General features: G+C 38.0%; 1 protein-coding gene across 4 annotated transcripts in view; it reads right to left on the bottom strand.

The window, feature by feature from the left end:
• Window positions 1-10,111: 10,111 nt before the first annotated feature.
• Window positions 10,112-19,895, bottom strand: part of ARHGEF40 (Rho guanine nucleotide exchange factor 40) — a 47,973-nt gene continuing 38,189 nt past the window's right edge. For all 4 annotated transcript variants that reach the window (XM_075212819.1, XM_075212826.1, XM_075212834.1 and 1 more), the window contains exons 19-22: window positions 16,879-16,995; window positions 16,635-16,802; window positions 12,711-12,766; window positions 10,112-12,617 (exon numbers count right to left, since the gene is read on the bottom strand). In XM_075212819.1, coding sequence (XP_075068920.1) covers window positions 12,576-12,617; window positions 12,711-12,766; window positions 16,635-16,802; window positions 16,879-16,995 — 383 coding nt within the window. In that variant the 3' untranslated portion in view covers window positions 10,112-12,575. The remainder of the gene's footprint in view (window positions 12,618-12,710; window positions 12,767-16,634; window positions 16,803-16,878; window positions 16,996-19,895) is intronic.

The following is a 19,895-nucleotide window of genomic DNA, read 5'->3' as shown; positions in this document are numbered from 1 at the left end:
TTTTTCATACTCCTTTTGACTAGTGATTTGAAAAACATGAGTGGCTAGTACAGCATATGATCTCACTGGATCTATGTGGAAAGAAGTGGGTGACAAATACATACAAGCCTGCATTTTTATGGATTATAGGACATATATACTGACTGGTCATTTAGAATGTATTTGATCCCTACATTTCAATGATCAGATAAGATTAGAAATGATATACAATTACTAGGAAAAAACATTACATGTAACTGATGCAATTTATAGAATTTTTACTCAAGAAAATTCTCCTGAGTTTGGGAATACCAAATACACTATATAGACAAAAGTATTTGGACGCTTGACCGTTACACCAACAGGGACTGTAATGACGTTGAATTCAAATACATATACTTTAATATGGAGTTGGTCCCCCTTTTGCAGTTATAACAGCTTCCAGTCTTCTTAGAAGGCTTTCCACAAGATGTTTCTGTGGGAATTTTTGCCCATTCATTCTGTAGTGCATTTAAAAGGACAGGCACTGATGTTGGACGAGAAGGCCTGGCTCGCAATCTCCGTTTCAGTTCATCACAAAGGTGTTCGATGGGGTTGAGGTTAGGACTTTATAGTCCTCGCTTTGTACACTGGGGCACAGTCATGTTGGAATAGATAAGGGCCTTCCTCAAACTGTTGCCACAAAGTTGGAAGCATAGCGTTGTCCAAAATGACTTGGTATGCTGAAGCATTAAGATTGCCCTTTACTGGAGATAAGGGGCCTAGCCCAAACCCTGAAAAACAGCCCCATACCATTATCCCTCCTCCACCAAATATCAAAGTTGGCATAATGCAGTCAGACAGGTAACGTTCTCCTGGCATCTGCCAAATCCAGACTCGCCCACCTGACTGCCAAACAGAGAAGCGTGATTCGTTACTCCACAGAACACATTTCCACTGCTCCACAGTCCAGTGTCTGTGTGCTTTACACCATTCCATCCAAAGCTTGGCATTTGTCTTGGTGATGTGAGGCTTGCATTAAGCTCCCGCCGCACAATTTCTGTGCTTACATTAATGCCAGTGGAAGGTCGGAACTCTTAAGTTATGGAATCAGCAGAGCATTGGCGACTTTTACGCACCATGCGCCTTAGCAGTCATTGACCCCGTTCTGTGATTTTACGTGGTCTTCGGCTTCTTGGATGAGTTGCTGTTGTTTCTAAATGTTTCCACTTTCTAATAATATCACTAACAGTTGACCATGGAATGCCCAGCAGGGATGTAATGTCACGAACCGTCTTATTGCAAAGGTGGCATCCTATCACAGTACTACGCTTGAAGTGCAAATAGAGACTGCGTGGCTAGGTACTTGATGTTATACACCTCTGGTAAGGGGTTTGATTGAAATACCTTGATTCAATAATTAACAGGTGCGTCCAAATACTTTTGTCCATTTAGTGTAAGTGCAATTTACTTAAGGTCCAATGCAGTTAGCAAAGGAACTTATTCAGACCATAATTATTTAATAGTACTTGCACATGTCACTTTCTAAAAGAATTCCAATATGTGTAAACCCTTATGACTTGCTGCATACACAATTGTGTAACTTTTCTGAAACATCTCCAGCCATCACTGTTGTGGGAGCAACATCAGTTAATTGTAATGTTTTTGGTCCATCATGCAGCCACAATCTTCCTTTGAGCGCCAAGATATCCAGTCTGCTAAAAATTCTTTGGATCGCAAACCTTTTGCTGCATTTACTTTCTGGAGCTTTCTGTTTTGCAAATGAATAACCTTTCTTGAACTATTGAAAAGCAGTTTCAAACCACATACTTTCATCCAGGTTTTTGACAGCAAGTAATATAATGAATCATATTCACAAACACTGTAATGTATAAAGTGCTAAAGAATAACACTATTATTTTAGCTGCATTATAGCTAAAAGTATCTATTTTCCTTATTCATTTAGTTGTGCATCTCTATCCTCGTTCTGTTTTTCACTGTACTAGACAGATTTAAGGAAGTTTAACCAAAGATTTGTAGAGACAAAATTGCATTTGTGTATTCATGCTTCTTTTTATTAATACCCGATTAGATTTTACTCGCCTATTCTACAAATTGACAGTGAACAAATCCCTAACTCTTCTGCATCAAGCCATGTATCAAAACTATTGCTGTTACTCAAATGCAGAATAGTATAAACAGTACTTTTGACTCTTATTTAGCATAAGAACAATAGTTCAGCAAGTAAATACACTGACAGAGTGCTTGAACCTGGCCAAAAAAACAAGGGTTCCATAATAATGCACAAAAAAGAGTCCAGGGGGTAAATGTATCAGGCTGGGAGTTTCCTGTGGGTTTGAAAAATGGTGATGTTGCCTATAGCAACCAAGATTCTAGCTCTTATTTTGCAAAATGTGCTAAATAAATGATAACTACAATCTGATTGCTATAGGCAACATCTTCACTTTTCAAACCTGCTGGAAACTCGCAGCTTGATACAATTACCCTCGGAAGTCAATTCATGGATACTGTGTACAGCCATTCTCCGCCTCAAATGGTTTATTCAATGTTTATTTAAACATATTAAGATATGTAATGTACTTTCTTTTGTGGCCTTCTTAGCGTAGACTCTTTATCGATATCCACCAAAATTAATGTTTGCTCCTTCAGTTTATTCTATCCATATTTATGTTTTGGATTCTATAAGTACCGCCCTCCACGTATTTTATGGATTATTTCCTGGGACCCACATCATTGGGGCAATCCAGGAGGCCTGGAGCCTAATGAAATGCTTTAAGGACGTTATTTGGCTTGCCAGGTATCGGACTCATCTTAAAAAGGGAGAAGATGACCATCCAGGACTGTCGCAGGCTGATCCACAGCCTACTAAGAGACTATACCACCATTGACAGTCCTGAGTAAGAGAAAGATGATTCATTTTCTGTCTCCCTCTTCTCCTTCTCCTCCTATGTGTCTTATTTATTCAATGTAATGTAACACTTGCCTGCAAATTCTACAGACAAGCCTGCTTGTCTTCCTCTCCATCTTTGACTATTGGCAATGGAGCCATCGTCTTTGGGTGTATATTACACCCTACACTTATAGTTAAATAGAAAAAGAAGCAGCCTGCAAAGACTATTTTATAAATAGAAATGCCCAAAGCAGATGTTCTGTTTAGGTCTAGATGATTCCCATAGATTAAAATTGAAATAGATGAAGAAGCAGCCTGCAAACACTGTACAATAAAATAGAAATGCCCAAAGCAGATGTTCTGTTTGGATGCATATTATTCCCAAACATTATTAGTGCAAATAATGAAAAATACTGTTTAATCCCTGCTAGACCCTCCTTAATTCTACAGCTACACACACCAATCCAGGGTGGCAGGCAATGGTCTAAAAATAACTATTGAAATTCATAGCAAAAAAGGCAGTTGGGTGTCTGTCTGTATTTTACACCCTACACTTATAGTTAAAGAGAAAAAAAATCAGCCTGCAAACACTGTTTTATAAATAGAAATGCCCAAAGCAGATTTTCTGTTTGGGTCTAGATTACACCCTACACTTACCCTCCACCATCCTTTGCATGTTAATAGTAGGATTGGATGGAGTTATGGGCAAGGTCACACATTTTTTGGTAAAATCTTTCAAACCGTTGTGGTCTGCCACCTACGTCATCCCTGCTTCTCTTTGGAAAGTGCAATTTGGTCCCAGAACCTCACGTGCCAGAACTGCTGCCACTGGTGCAGGACTTGCACAAACAACCTCATGCTCATCAACATCCTGATTAGCGCCCTCGTCGGCTACACAAATCTCCCCCTCATCCTCTTCTAATTCCAAAGTGTCATCCTCACTTGGTGTATCACCGGCTACACTCGGGCTGTTCAGGCACACATCAGCAGAAATGCTGAAAGGGCCCTTCTTTATGAGTACACTATCAGAATGGTCACGATTACACATTTCACTCGTGGATGGACTCTCCTCAGGGATTGGTGTCATTACTGATTTTGAGCATACATTTTCCTATAATGCCTTACTGGTTTCTTGCAGCTCGGCTTTCACACGTAACAGTAGTTGTGCACCACTTTTGGACTCCAAATTACATGGTCTTGCTTGGTCACGAGTGACCTTACATGAAGAAGGCTCAGTAACATTTTTAGATCTCGCACTAATAGAGAAAGGCGAAGGCCTCATTCTTTCTTTGCCACTGCGTGTGTAAAATAGCATGTTGACAATTTTTTTTTCTCGGCAGTTAACTTTTCATCAGTTACAGCTCTTTTTCTCTTTAACACCGTAAAAGGTTTTTTTTTGTGTGTTATTTTCCCTGACTTAAAAAGACTATGTACTTTTTCATAGGCTTTACCAGGTGACGTACAGGGAAGACTACCATCAGGACTGGTGGCAGCAGCTGCTTGCCGATCCTGCTCATATGTGGACTGCTGTGAATCCATTTTAATGAGACCCCAAGCACTTGTAGCGCAAATTCAGAAATATATACTGCTGGTATATAATAATTTCAACACCAGAAAATAGCTTTTTTCAAAGAGGGGAATATCTGACACCCCAAAACACTTGTAGTGCAAATTTAGAAATATATACTGCTGGTATATAATAATTTCAGCACCAGAAAATTGATTTTTTGGAACAGGGGAATATGTCACACCCCAAGCACTTGTAGTGCAAATTCAGAAATATATACTGCTGGTATATAATAATTTCCACACCAGAAAATAGCTTTTTTCAAAAAGGGGAATATCTGACACCTCAAAACACTTGTAGTGCAAATTCAGAAATATATACTGCTGGTATATAATAATTTCAACATCAGAAAATAGATTTTTTGGAACAGGGGAATATGTCACATCCCAAGCACTTGTAGCGCAAATTCAGAAATATATACTGCTGGTATATAATAATTTCAACACCAGAAAATAGCTTTTTTCAAAGAGGGGAATATCTGACACCCCAAAACACTTGTAGTGCAAATTTAGAAATATATACTGCTGGTATATAATAATTTCAGCACCAGAAAATTGATTTTTTGGAACAGGGGAATATGTCACACCCCAAGCACTTGTAGTGCAAATTCAGAAATATATACTGCTGGTATATAATAATTTCCACACCAGAAAATAGCTTTTTTCAAAAAGGGGAATATCTGACACCCCAAACCACTTGTAGTGCAAATTCAGAAATATATAGTGCTGGTATATAATTATTTCAGCACCAGAAAATAGCTTTTTATTACAGGGGAATATGTGACACCCAACACTTGTAGTGCAAATTCAGAAAGAAATTGTGCTGGTATATTACAATTTCTGCAGGCAGAAAATAGTTTCTTTAGGTGGGAATATGACACCCCAAACAGTTTGTAATGTTTGGAAAAATGCCTCCTCTATACTCCTCTCTTCCTGCTCTAATAACTGCTCTCTTCCTGCTCTAATAACTGCTGTTATAACTGTTCTCTCCCTGCTCTAATCCTGCGACCTAACCCTTCTCTCTCCCTCTGTCAAATGGCACTGGATCACTGTGGAGGTGGATATTTATGCATTTGAAACATCGCGAGAACCAAGTTCTGAGATCCGACGACGTCACAATGACGTTTTGCCTCGTTTTAAATTCCGAATCGGCTCGGTACTCGGATACCGGAAGTTGGGGTGGGTTCGGTTCTCGGGGAACCGAGCCCGCCCATCTCTAATTATTAGAAAGCTGATGTCACCAGTTATAGCTGCATAGTTGTTTACATGATGACACCTGTGTTAAATACAGCTAAATTAAGAAATATAAAGCATTGCGGCATATAACACCTGTAGTCAGCTAGGATACCTAAGGTCAAATTCTTCTTTAAAGTCTGGCAAGTTATTAAATAATGAAGCTTTACACTTAAGTTACTTTAAAGGTCTATTGAAAAAATGCTAAAACAGGGTAAGAAAAACATACACCGTAATAGTAAATTGCATATATAGACTCAATATACTGCTAGCAATTTGCACTGGCTAACCCGGGACTCGAAATCTAATAGGAACAAATGATATTATGAAGAAACCAAGAGAGTCATGGAGTTCGTCTCTGGAAATCCATCGGTCATAGGTTCCAGGCTAGTCTCTGTAGCCAGCTGCTAATAGAAGGGTTGCCTCATACATGCTGATTTTGGGGTGGCAGCGCTAACTGAAGTCTGTATACAAGTTTGAGGTCAGGACAGGCAATGCAGATTCATAAGTGGGTAACAAGCCTTGGTCAGGGCACAAGCAAACAAACATGGTCAGAATTAGCCAGATACACAAGAAATGTGCACCAGTGACAGCGGAGTCCGCTGCGCCCAAGCCAGTGACAGCCTACTCCACTGTGGCTATATCAGAGACAACCGGGTCCACTGCCCCCACACCAGTGACAGCCTAGTCCACTGTGGCTATATCAGAGACAACCGGGTCCACTGCTCCCACACCAGTGACAGCCTAGTCCACTGTGGCTATATCAGAGACAACCGGGTCCACTGCTCCCACACCAGTGACAGCCTAGTCCACTGTGGCTATATCAGAGACAACCGGGTCCACAGCTCCCACACCAGTGACAGTCTAGCCCACTGCGGCTATATCAGAGACAACCGGGTCCACTGCTCCCACACCAGTGACAGTCTAGCCCACTGCGGCTATATCAGAGACAGCTGGGCCCTCTGCGCTCACACCAGTGACAGCCAGGCTCACACTGCCCACACCAGTGATAGCCGGGCCCACTCTGCTCGCATATGTGGCAATTTTGGACCAATTATAGGACAACCCCACTGGGAATTACGATGAATAAGGCCCTGGGTACTTCCAATGAAAGGCGCAATTTGAATAGAAAGACACAAGGTTGATTTATTTCGTTATTTCATACAGTTATCTCATACAGTTATCTCATACAGTATACTTTCAATTTGATGTTTCTGCTAGAAAGACACTTTTTTTCTCTATATGCTAATTGAAAAACACACCTTCAGTGTTTACTTGCCACTTTCTTGACAGGTGGTAGCTGTGCAAATGGCTTTACTGACTTCAGACCAGATGTTTAGAAAATGTATTACAGAGTAAAACAGCAGCTGGTACTCCGGAAGACAAAGAATAAAAAGGATCTAGGAAACTTGGATGAGTACTGTAGACAGTCAAGAATTAGCACAATTAATGCAATTAGTATGTTCAACTCAAGTTAGTATGTGAATCCATTCATTCTGATGAACGAAAATATAAGATCTCAAGTATTGTTCCAAAACACGATTCACTCCTTCAGTCTGACCATTGGATTGTGGGTGATAAAACAAAGAAAAATGTAATTTTGAATCTAATTTTTTTGCAAAACTGTTTAGGCTAAAGATCTCCATTCTTGTCTGGGAGGTAAGAAGCAGTATGAAATTCCTTCAGTGGAGACATTTGAGACAAAATGAGACCTTTTTGGAAAATGATCTATGACTCAAATGACAAAGAACCCTCCTGGGGCTGGAAAAGCATTAAGATTTAAGTCCAGAGTAGTATTTTGGGATATCCTTTATTAGACCTGGTCATCAGTAACTTCAGTTTATCTCCAAGATCTTTTTAACTTGAGGGTGTCCAGTAACTTTAGAGTTGTGAGCCCATAAAAGCATGTTGGCTCAAAGTTTCACTGCAATGAATGTGAATGTTTTATGAAATGCCAGAATAAAGATGGAACAAACGTAAATAAGGTGATCATTCTTTTGCCATGAGGGAAAAACTGAGACAAGGACCTGATCAAACAAGAAAGAAGCAATGAAAGATAATTTAGCTTGTTGAGAATTGCCAGGTTGCAATTCAAAATGGATTGAACATTAATAGAGAAAGCATCTACAGTTATGTAGATCTTCATTATGGTGAGATGGTGGAGAAATACTCAGGTTAGGCACATATTGTGGAGGAAAAGTCATAACTGGTTCAGAAACTAGTAGCACTTAAAACTTTATGCCAGAAGTAGAATCCAAAGGTACCTAAAGCATATTCATGTAACTAGAAGTACCTGGCAGAAAGTGATTTAGTGTTGTTTGCTTTTTCCACACATTCGAAGCGACTTCCTGTAAGGTAGAGATTGGTGATTAGATATTTACATTGGCTAAACTGGTGTGTAGAGTCTAATAGAGACCCCTGCAAGTGAGTGAAGGATTTGGCTTTGTGGAACCCATAGGTTGCAACTCTCAGGTTAGCCTCATTTGGCATCAGCTAGCAGGTCAAGCCAAGAACAGACCAAGGTTTATGCTGGCAGCTCTTGTTGAGTATACAAGTCTAAGTTTAGGGCTGGCAGTGCAGGTCGGTAAATGGTAACAAGCCATGGTTAGAAAAAGCTGGACTGGTACATAGGGAATAAGATTGAATAACAAGGAGCTTTAATAACACAATGTTAAAAAACTGTTGTCCATCAACACCAGCCAAAGGGTGTTACTGGGTGCGCTGAACTGGAAGTATCAATAAAGCTAACATCTTTTCAGCCATGTACACCTATAGGGCTGGCTCTCAATCAGATGCACTTGACATCTTTATAGTATCTGAGTAGCTGAGTACCTTAGATATGTGCAATACGACATACTCGCGTAAATGCACCATTGTTGCGGCACACATTCGACCTGTATGTTTTGGATGCAAATGCGTCCAACTCTACATGAGGCCCAGAGTGTTTTCTTAGGACAGTTCCAAAAACCATAATGTGGACATACACCTGTGTATGTACAAGGTGGATTAATAAAAACATTTGTACAAAATGAATTCATTTTTTAAATGAGTCCCACTGACTTGATATGTGAGGCAGACTTTCCCAGAAATGTAACAAAATGCAGTGAACAACTTCAGGATAAATTTGCTGTTAACCAGAACTGTACTTACATTCAAGTAAAGGCAATTAAGTTAACACACTTATACAATATATGAAAATATTTTTTTCAAATTTACATACACTATGCAGAAAAATGATTGCATACATAAAAGATGTGATTATTTTGCATTCCTTGTCTACAAAAGTTTGGTGATATGTATATAATTCATTAATCACTGAGAACTGTCAATAGACTCGTATTGATTAGTTTGAGTCGATGCTGGTAGGATTGCCTGCTTTCAACAAGTGAAAATGAAATTAGTATCTAATCCATAGATAAAAATAACAGTGCAACCAGGAGGCCACACAATATGGAAAATGACAGCATAATTACATAGCATCTCCAAGAAACACATTTTGAACAAGGCGTTTCTTACATATGGAGGTACTAATTTAACTCAGCATGAATATCCCCCGTAATTAGTGTAAATAATATATATAAAATTAGCAATGTTATGCTATTAGGTATAAAAAATGTTTTGATTACATTTATTATTTAGTAATGCAGTTGGCGAAGATACTGCTGTAGAAAAGGATTAGTCAGTGACTAATGACAACACATAAACAATAAACTATACGATCACAAACTTAAATATTGAAAACTCCAGCTACCCAGCATACTGACGGGAATGTTTGCAAAAAATGTAATTAGATTTGATTATGCATGTGTTCTCTTTAATGAAAATGTATTTATATACAGAATATTACACTTTTTATCGTTGGTTCTACCTACAGAAGTTTAGACTTGTGACTGGATGAATCAAAGTGCTTTTTTTTTTTTAAACGGCACCTTTAAATGTATATTGTGTATTAATAGTCTAAAATGTGTATTACATAAATAGGGGTGGATTGGCCAGTTTTCTCAGTAGACCTGATGCCATGGGGCCGCTTAAGACTTTTTTTTAAAATAAATAAATAAATAAAATCAGTGTTCAATATATATATATATATATATATATATATATATATATTATTTTTATTATTTTTATATTAATTGGCTGTAGTAAGAATATATCTTTGCTTATTACACAATGTAATTCATTTTGAAACTAACATCTCTCTAGAATGTTATATGTCACAAGCAGGGCCCTCTCTCCTAGTGTTTTCATTACACAATTATGTCATTTTGATGGTTTTAATGTAAATATGTAAATTTGTTATTTGTATTTATTTAATTTTGACACTTTTGTACTTTGTTGTATGTTCTAACGCATAAACGTGAGGTGCTGCAGAACCCTTGTGGCCTCTTATAAATACAAGTTAATAAAATGCTAAATACAAAGACACAAATATTAAGAAGAATATTACTGGTCAAAGATATATGTTTAATAAACAAATGTGCCAAAGACGAAACCACAGACAGTACACAGGGTAGACAAAAAAACATATCAGAAAATGAACAATACACTTTTAACATTAGAGGATGAGTGCTACAAATTTTGGCATAGACACATGAGAATAATACTTTAGTACGCATTTAAAGTCATTGCTTTGTATCCTCTGGTACAAGCTGAAATATGTCTACTATACCCAAGGACAAAAGCAAGGACAGTATTGATTGTACAACCTCTTGCCATTAAGAGCAAAAAGTGTATTTGTACCACTTCATAATAAAAAAGCCACACTTAAAATTATTGTACGGTTTCATAATAAATGGAGAGGGGACAATTTCTACCACTTTTTCCAAACAAATGGCAAAGACTTGCCCCATCCTATTAAGAACAGATTGTACCATTCCAAAGAACTATCAGGCACAGACTGCACCATCCTCTAACAAAGCAGGGTTAGGAATGTACCATAATACAATACAGAAAGAACTAAGAACTATATCTAATTACAAATAGGTGTATCTCATATAGCCCTATGGAAGGTTTCAGAGAATAATACATTTCTAGTCCCTCTGTACTACTGTAGCAATACTGTCATGTGGAGATTCTCTCCTTCCTTTTCTCTCTTCTTTCCTGTAGCGAGGATACAATCGATAAATGCTTCTTCCAAAGGCAGCCTAGGAGGTTTTATTGATCTCCACGTACCAGGTTAGACCCTGTCTATTGCATTTAGTAATAATGTGTGCAAGGGTAGGCAAAGGGGAATGTGGTTCCAGAGTGACACATACAAATATTACATAAAACACTTTCCCATTCATAGGCATGGGTTTCCCTCTACGTAACATACATTGAGAAAATATACTACTGCACGTTTATCATGAGAAAACTGACGTTGTTTAAAAAAAAGTGCAAGCTTCGAAAGGAAGAACATAGATTTTTGCCAAAGGCACAATAGCTGAGGAAAGTGACATGTTTACTAATTACTTGAGATATATACACACATATATATATATATATATATATATATATATATATATATATATATATATTTATATATACAGACACATACATTGCAACATTGTATATTGTGTGCGACATGTATAAAAAACATCTCACTCATATGACTTTGGGGGTTTCTCCATTTTTTAGAACCATACAACCTTGATTTCCTGGCTTTGATGTCCAGTTTAATACAATTTATCTCTTTAAAGCACGTCTGATTACCAGGGACCAGCTAGGTGGGTCTCGTTGTCCAGTTTCCTCATTTAATCCAGTTAAGAATTTCTATGCATTTCTATGTGCATAGTGCTTCATTTGTGACATCATTCCTTATATATTCCTTGGCATTAATAACATCAAGCTAGCGCATTTAAATTTGGAGATGTAATGTGATATGTTTATATAGCTTTTCCTAGTAAGTACCATTAGGATATCAATCCTATTCATGAAATATACTATTGCTTTATTTATACTGCCAAAAATACTAATCCTAAGAATTTGGTGCAGGCACAGTTATTAATAAGAGAATGTAATAATAGGTTTGTTATAAAGCTGCCATACCAGGTTATATTTAGATTACACAGAGAGTTCTTATGTTATATTAGGTTAGTTACAATAACTAGTGGGTAATATTTAGCATTTTGCCATTTATATAAATGGAAGCACAAATACATTCATGTTTGATAGTTAATACTGATATTTCCAAAATAAATGTAGCAAAATGATTTCATGAGATTTTGGTGACTGTAAAATACCCAATTGTCTGGTCTTATAAACCTCCTGATATTGGGTCTGTACTCAGTATGGCTCTAAGGATTAAAACCAGTTTCTCCACCAGGACTAAGACCAGCTATAACTTTCAGTGGTCTGTGTAGTGAAACGCTTGTAATGAAGTAAGATGTCCATGTAGTTTGCTGCTTCACCAGTTAACAGAGATGAAAGTCACAGGCTTAATGAGATTTGCTACTTGTAGCAGTTATTACCATCTAACAGTGGAAGGCTGGCAAATGTTAGCCCGTGGGGCAAGACTCGACTTAGCAGCCTATTAGGAACAGTTTAAAGGAAAAAAAATGCCGGTAGCCCAGTGACCCAGCCCTGGGTAGCCAACTATGGGTCCGGCCCGGTGGGGCAGATGCCCCCTGCCCCCTGGTCAGCCTGCCCCTGCCATCTAGTTTAATACTCCATCATTTAATAATTATCCTTGGTCGCCACAGTAGCGTACTATCTGGATCCATTCCATTCACCAGAGTGGGGCTGTCCATTCTCATTCTATTTATGTAACAGTTTATTTGGTTCATTGTGCAAATGAATGGCATTTGTTTTAGCACCATAATATGCTGAGTTAATTGACATGATGAATTTGGTATCCTGTTTGTCAGTGGTTATGGCACTGTATGGGAGATTATGTATATTTTCAATGAACTTTCCCAATCATATTTCTTTAAACAGAGGTGGAAGGGAAGATTGCTTTGATGGCGACATCCTAAAAGAAAGGATAAATGAGGATTGTAAACAATATATGCCGACCCTGGAGAATGTAGCATGAACATGAGAAAGGCAGAGGCGATAATTTTACCTTTGGCTTCTCCCCCTCCAAAATGGGTGAGATTGATTTGAGGCACACTGGTCCACCTAAAACACAAACATGGATCAGAACAAGCAGGACTTGGATACAGAGAGTTGAAATTAAGAGCAACTAGTAAGGTCCACGAGCATTAATTCATTGTATACCCTATGACAGTGATGGCTAAACTAAGACACTCCAGGTGTTCTGAAACTACAAGCCCCAGCATGCTTTGCCAGTAGATAACTAGCTGATAGCTGGCAGAGCATGTTGGGACTTGTAGTTTCACAACACCTGGAGTGTCACAGGTTAGCCATCACTGCCCTATGATAACTGAGACCTTTAGGGAAATGTGACCACAACACTGAGGCCTTGTACACACAGGTGCTTTTCAAGTGTCCGCGATGCAAAACTCTGAGGCATATTCACATTTTGAAACCATAAAAGGTCTTCTCAGCGCACACTATGAACACCCATGAGTACTCAGGACATGCTCACTAAAGGTATCTTTAATCCCAAATTTTTGGTGTGTTCACATTCAAGCTTGATCACTCAGGGCAGCATTGACACTTGAGAAGTGGCCATGTGTATGGGAGTGTAATGATGGGGTCACATGGCCCAGCTAGTGATTGCTAAGCCCATTCCCCTTTAGATATGAATGAAGGGGAAAAAAGGGAAATAAAGCAAAGTTCTTCACGCCTGATACTACCCAGCCAATGGCACACAGTTTTTATGGTTTGGCACTTCTGCAACCGTAAGAAAGGTCGCATGGATTCTATTAAAGCATAAAAGGAAAAGGGGAAAAAGGAAAAAGAATTACCTGCCATTATTATAAGGAGTAGCATAGTATAATGAATAGACTGCTCAAAATGAATCAAATTTTTATCACTTATCTTGGATTAGATAATCTTCAATTAACAATTATTCATATGAGCAGGGGGTGCTGCCCCTAGAGAATGGAAACCATGAATACATTTGAAAAGAAGAAAGAGATTGTCATATATTGGGGGCACTCCTCTATTCTCATATACTATACTCCTGAAGAATAGAGGAGTGCCCCCAATATATGATATTCATGGATTCTATTAGGTGGATTCTGTTATACAGGTAGTTCTAAAGCAAACAAAAAAGGGGAAGAAAAAGATAATTTGCTGCTACACTCAAACACAATCAGCAAGTACTTCTACCTGCAGTAGGAATGCTGCTACATAATGTAACAGTGCCAGGGGCAGTGTGAGGAAACATAGGGGTCCGTTTAAATGTAATTTAGTATACTGTAATAAGTTACAGAAATCCTTTAGTCCCAATTCTGTAGTTATAATGCATACATCCAGTGTAGGTAACTTACAAAGTGCAAAACAGCCGAGATACATACAGCCTAAGAATGATATTCAGAGAAACTGTTTTGGCATTATTAGTATTGAAGCCAGATATAGGTTTAAATAAGACTAATGTGTGAAAGAGATTTAGGGGCGTCAGTAAGTGTCTGCTGAGTGTAAGTATTACATCATCCTCAAATAGGTCATTCTTTAAGTCTATGGAGTATAGTTATCAAATAAAGACTTATTGCTGTGATAAAAAAAACTACTTATCGCCTGGCGGACGGCATGGCACCCGGTATGGCCCCCGCTCCCCCGACACCCCTGCTTCAAAATCCAACAAAACATTTGTCTGTGAGAAACTGTTATGCGTGTAAAGTCTCTAGTATCTGGACTGAAGTAACGCCAAACATCTGTTAATAATAATGATTTTGAAAAGGAAGCAAGTGCAGTTGGGCTTCTTGCTTCGTGACGAGTTGGCTAGTTAGCCTGATTTATCCAAAATTAAACTGAGAGCTGTATTAAAAACTCTTTTTATAGGCAAGATGCCTTGTCTATGTTCTTGTATTCTGATTGGTTAACATTTGGAAAATAATTGCTATGGTGAATATGAAGGGCATAAACATTAACTAAGATGATTAAAAGGTTATTTAAAGTCCCAATAATAATTAAATATCTTTGCCTATGTATATTCTGTCTGATGTGGCGATTCTCACTCACAGCTTCCTGTGAATGAGAATCACCATATCATGTATTTTCGTAGAAAAAAATTGGGCATTCTCTTTGGCATACAGTCTAAAGGGCAACTTGTGCTAAAAAAAATGCATGTCCTGCAAATACACTGTCATCTTGTAATGTTTTGCATTTTGCCATCACTATGTGTCTCTGACTCCGATGATTAAGGTCATTGACATTCTCAGCTAAAATTGTACAAGCCAAGGGTAATGAGAAAAAGGGGTGGGCCTGTTGTAACCTAACAGCACTAGAGTTAAATTGGGATTTAGTAAATAAAAAAACTAGAAAAAGGAGTATAAACATAATTACTGTTCATATCATTGCTTAAACTTAGTCAGAATGGTGACTTAATGCAGTGTATTAGACAACACAATTCTACATAGCAAGAAAATATAGCATCAGGCATAATACACCATAGTAAAAAAAAACATGTTCAATACTCAAGTGTGTAAAGGGGTGAATAATTAAAAAGTGCAATTGATGAAATTGTCTTGAAAGTATAATGGTTAGATACTTGATACTTATTAACCATGGGATTAGCTGAATCAGTTTAGGTCTAAAGACCCAAAAACCCCAATAATAATCCAGTAAAACAAGGGCAATGGCTTAACAAGCCTATACATTTTCTGTAAGGTCAGCCATGTTTTGCTGATTTTGTCTTCACAAGGAATGGTGGTTGAGCCATAGGTGTTGGCGGAGTAGAACACGTTTTCTGTGTCTCCCGTGAATCCAGTTGAGCCAACTTTTGTTCTGATAAAATAGGAGATCACATCTTCCACTGAATTAAGTATTATGTTTTTTCCCTCATGGGAGATAATAATGGGACAATGAAAACCCCCGCACCAGTAGCTAATGTCTATAGCAAGTACCATTGATGAGTGGCAAGAGCTACTTTCTTAAAAACTTCAATTGTATTATTCTCAAATTTAATAAGATGCATCCTCCTTGCTGCTTATAGTGGTGACTCTTTGCTGTGGTGTTAATGTAAATACACTAACACATCCTTGGGGTAGATGAATCCATGCTTGTGGGCCATAGTGTTCTGTAATCATCTGTGTAGGTATTGAATCAGGCACCAAATAATGCACCGAAGTGACCAGCCATTACCTCTTCTGGTATTTCTCCGGCATGGTCTGTTTTCTCTAAACTTTATTTAGTCTACTAGTATTGTTACTTGCTTTTGTTAATCATTAATAGCAACATCAGTGTTAGCTGTGCCTGTATGGTAGTATCAAATTATACACTTGGTTACCAAGTAGTTTCATACAAGCCTTGTATTTCTGCCTGAATGAATCCGGTAATCTCTTTTGTAAAAGAAGAAAAGTCTTTTCTAGTCACTGGAATTTACAATTCTACCTCCAACTTTCATCTCAAAGCTCTCTCTGGGAAAGTTGCATCAGCTCTTCTCAACAATATTTTCTGGCAAAGTGGATATCTTTATCGAGGAATGTTTTTTTTGCTTCCTCTGCATAGCCACGAGGTTCCAGCTTTGAAGTGTTTCAAATAGGAGCATTAATGACAATCTGAAGGATTATAACAGCCTGCAGCTACAGATCCTATTTATTGAGAAGCCATCTTGGTCCGCAACGTAACGTAGTTCTAGCTGCACTTCTACTATCACTCAAAACCTGAAGTGTTTTATTTAATGAAACTGGTGGTTCTAAAGTGGTTGAAGGGTGAAATTTTCCTGCAACATTTAGATTTTTGCATATTGCACCTCTCCAGATTTTTCTGCCTCTCTGCACATCTTGGCGTATTTCCATTATGATAAGGTGTTCAAAAGTAGACGACCATGTTTGCTGGGCGGGTGCTCTTCATTAACAGCCTCCAGTGTTTTGGTAACAGAGAAATAACTGTAAAAGATGGATGCACGCTTTCTTACCTGTGAATGTTTCACCTCCTTCTTCACTGATTTTGTCTGGAAGAGAGACCCCTCCAGGTGAACGCAGCCTCCGAGGGCTTGGCCATGATGTAAGTGCAAGGCTGAGAGATGATGGTGGTGAACTGTGTTCACAGGAAGAGAGAGGCACAGATGCACGGGAACGGGAACCTACAAAAAGCAAATTGTTACATTAATGCCTTTGTACACTCTGCTTTAATGGAGAACGTCTAGACTCTAGACTCACCTCTCGCTGTCAGTAGTGCACTCACTGTTCTTTCACTTATTGCATTAAATCCAGCCTTAATGTCGAGAAAAGAGCGGTGACTTGAACCAATTGTGGATGTATCCTGTACTCTGTGTTCTGATTAAGAAAAGTAGAACTTTGGTGACAATGTATTTTGATGAATGAATAACTGAAGTATAACTTTAATTATGTCCATACCCACAATATCTGATGTGTCTCTATGTCCCAACACATTGTCCTATTACCAAATTCATCCTTTCATTGACATCAACTTTATATCACATATCTAAAATAAAACTGTAACCTGACAATCTTTACATGAAGACTTCAAATGAAAAAAGTAAGGTTTCAGACATCTCTTTAGTCAGCTTATATGAATTTAGCTAGCACAGCAGCTGACCTAATAGAACAAAATGGGCGTTGTCTGGTGCTGTAAAACAGCTGTCGGTAACTGCACCTGCAAATAATCCATAGCAATCTATCAATATCCTTGAAACAAAGCTTTGATACGCACTTTAATTAAAATAATGCTTTCGGCAGATATTACAATGTTAGACTGCTGCAATGTCATATAACACTTAATAATAGGTACTGTATTTTAATCAGAAGTTTTCTCCTTGGTTCCTAAGATACTATGATGTTTTTGTCACTTTGCATAAGGACAGAGTTCCTCTCTTTGGATAGGATAATGCAAGAAATATACTGACCAATAAATAGACCTTGTCTTCCCACTTCTAACACCCAAAAACTCTCCACCCATGCTACATCATTCATCTACCAGCATAAAGGCACCAATCCAGCTTTGTCATCCCCAAACCACCACCAAAACAATCCACTCAACCTTAATTGAACTCAATGGATGAGTTACATAATCTGCATTTTTGAGGTCTTACCAGAGGGACAGAATTACTTCTCAAAATACCAAATAATTAATGGATCATTTATAAAGGTATTCTAGAACAATCCCTGATCCCAGTGTGTACATGTTAACTGCAAATAAAATATATGCAGGATATTTTGTTGCCAAGTTTTAATTTCTTTTGACTAACATAAACAGCATTATCATCCAGGTAGTTGGATACTACATTGTCACTTTTCAGGTCTACTCCCTAGTTCAAGTTATTATTTTAGATGTCAATTAACTAAAGCCATGGCTAGCCCTTTCAGCTCGACTCCACTCCTACACATGTACAGCCTGATTCATCAGGGCACATATCCGCCGATTTTGTGCATATCGTCCGCAAAATCTCTCTGCATCTGCCCAGAACTGGAAGGCACTGCCATGAACACAGCCCTGTCCGCTACATCCACAAGCGCAAATGACACTTACTACAGCCAACGAATTTGAAGAGTGAACAGGGCGGGAAAGGGGCATTTTGCAGAAGTCAATGTACAGTAGGGGTGTACCAAATTCAAGCGCACGCAGCTCTGAGCGTTTCAAAGTTATTTGTTTTTCTGCCATATCTCTTGCTCCAGCTACAGGGCTAGTCTAAGTCCAGATCAGTAGTGATGACAGTCTCATATGCATGCTATAACATGTGTTTGCAAACATGAGAAACTGTAAAAATGTATTTTATGTTCAGTAGACATTAACAACATTCTAGTAAATGTATTTCATGGGGGGGGGGGGAACCCCACTTTTTAAAAAAACTGTTTTATCATTAATGCCTAATTTATTAACAGGCGACATCAATTCAATATTTTATTTTGCAAATTTATAATCCACATAGGTATAGTAGAGCACAGCAGATCTACACCTGAATTCAACAGTACACATATCTTGAGATCCGTGCCTTGATGAATATGTGAGTACACAAAGACTAAATATGTGCGTATAATACTGAACAAGGGTTGTGCTCAGAATATGAGCCTTGATGAATCAGGAACATAGTTTCTAGAAGGTAAGCTGCTTGCTATAAATAATGGAGAAGCAGACCCCTCTTCTGGAAGAAGAGATGGTCAATGCTTTGGATGCCCTCTATGCCTCAGTGATTTCAGCTACAGACCATATGATTCAAGTAGAGTATCTCCATTTAAAGAAAATAAAAATGAAATCAAAATCCAAGTGTCTACCTCCAATGCCAACGGCACATTCTTCCACTTGATTTTAGCATACACAGTAAATAAGGTTATTTCTAAAATTATTTTTCCCTCAATTGTCTTGACTTTGTAGTTGCATTCTGATAAGTGTTTGAAAAAATTGCTCAAATATGAGCAAAGCGATATAACCTTTATTAACTTTCTATGTCCTTCTTTTCTGGATGTATGTTCCACTACAGTTAGTAGGTGACTTGCCTGTGATATGAATGCCTTGCCCATGTGCGGTATGGAAAATTACCAGATATACCAAAATGTAGGTCTCATTGCTGGAATTCTCAGTAGCTAATGACCAGTGTTATAGCTCTCTAGTGGGGCAGTCTTTGAATACAGTAAATATTGGTCATCTTAATCCCCTCATATATTAATTTTAAGTATATTTACTTTATGATGCAAGCATTTATAATGTTTTACTCAATTCTTTTCATTGTCAACAAGAAAAAAAATAATTTACTCAAGAAAAATCAGAAAATATATGTGATATCCACCAGGAGAGGGCAGTGTCACAGCACTTTCCAAACAGCCTTGTAGTGTCAGGTAAAAAATGTAGAAGTGAGCAGGCCATATCCATCTTTGTAACCAGTTACAGGGTACTTAGTGCGGTATATAGTAAAACATTTATGAAATCATGTTAATAATAATAAAATTAGAGGGGTGCATTTATTTTGTGTGGCTGATAATAAACTGAGTGCATAGAGAGACTGGGAAAAGTTTGATTAAATGTATTTCAATTTCCATGGTGTAATGTGATAAAAGGTAATTTTGACAGGTTATGGTGATTTTCTGTAGGCGCCGTATCTCTTGTAAATCTTGATCACAACAATGGTGATTTAAGAAAACTTCTGCCTAACATATACAAATAGCATCACATACATCTTAAATATTTTCATTTTTGTAATGTTTATTCACCTTCAATCATA

Source organism: Mixophyes fleayi, chromosome 1 (assembly GCF_038048845.1).
Source record: "Mixophyes fleayi isolate aMixFle1 chromosome 1, aMixFle1.hap1, whole genome shotgun sequence".
Lineage (NCBI taxonomy): Eukaryota > Metazoa > Chordata > Amphibia > Anura > Limnodynastidae > Mixophyes > Mixophyes fleayi.
Note: the sequence above shows the minus strand (reverse complement) of the source record. Positions and strands in the feature narration are given on the sequence as shown.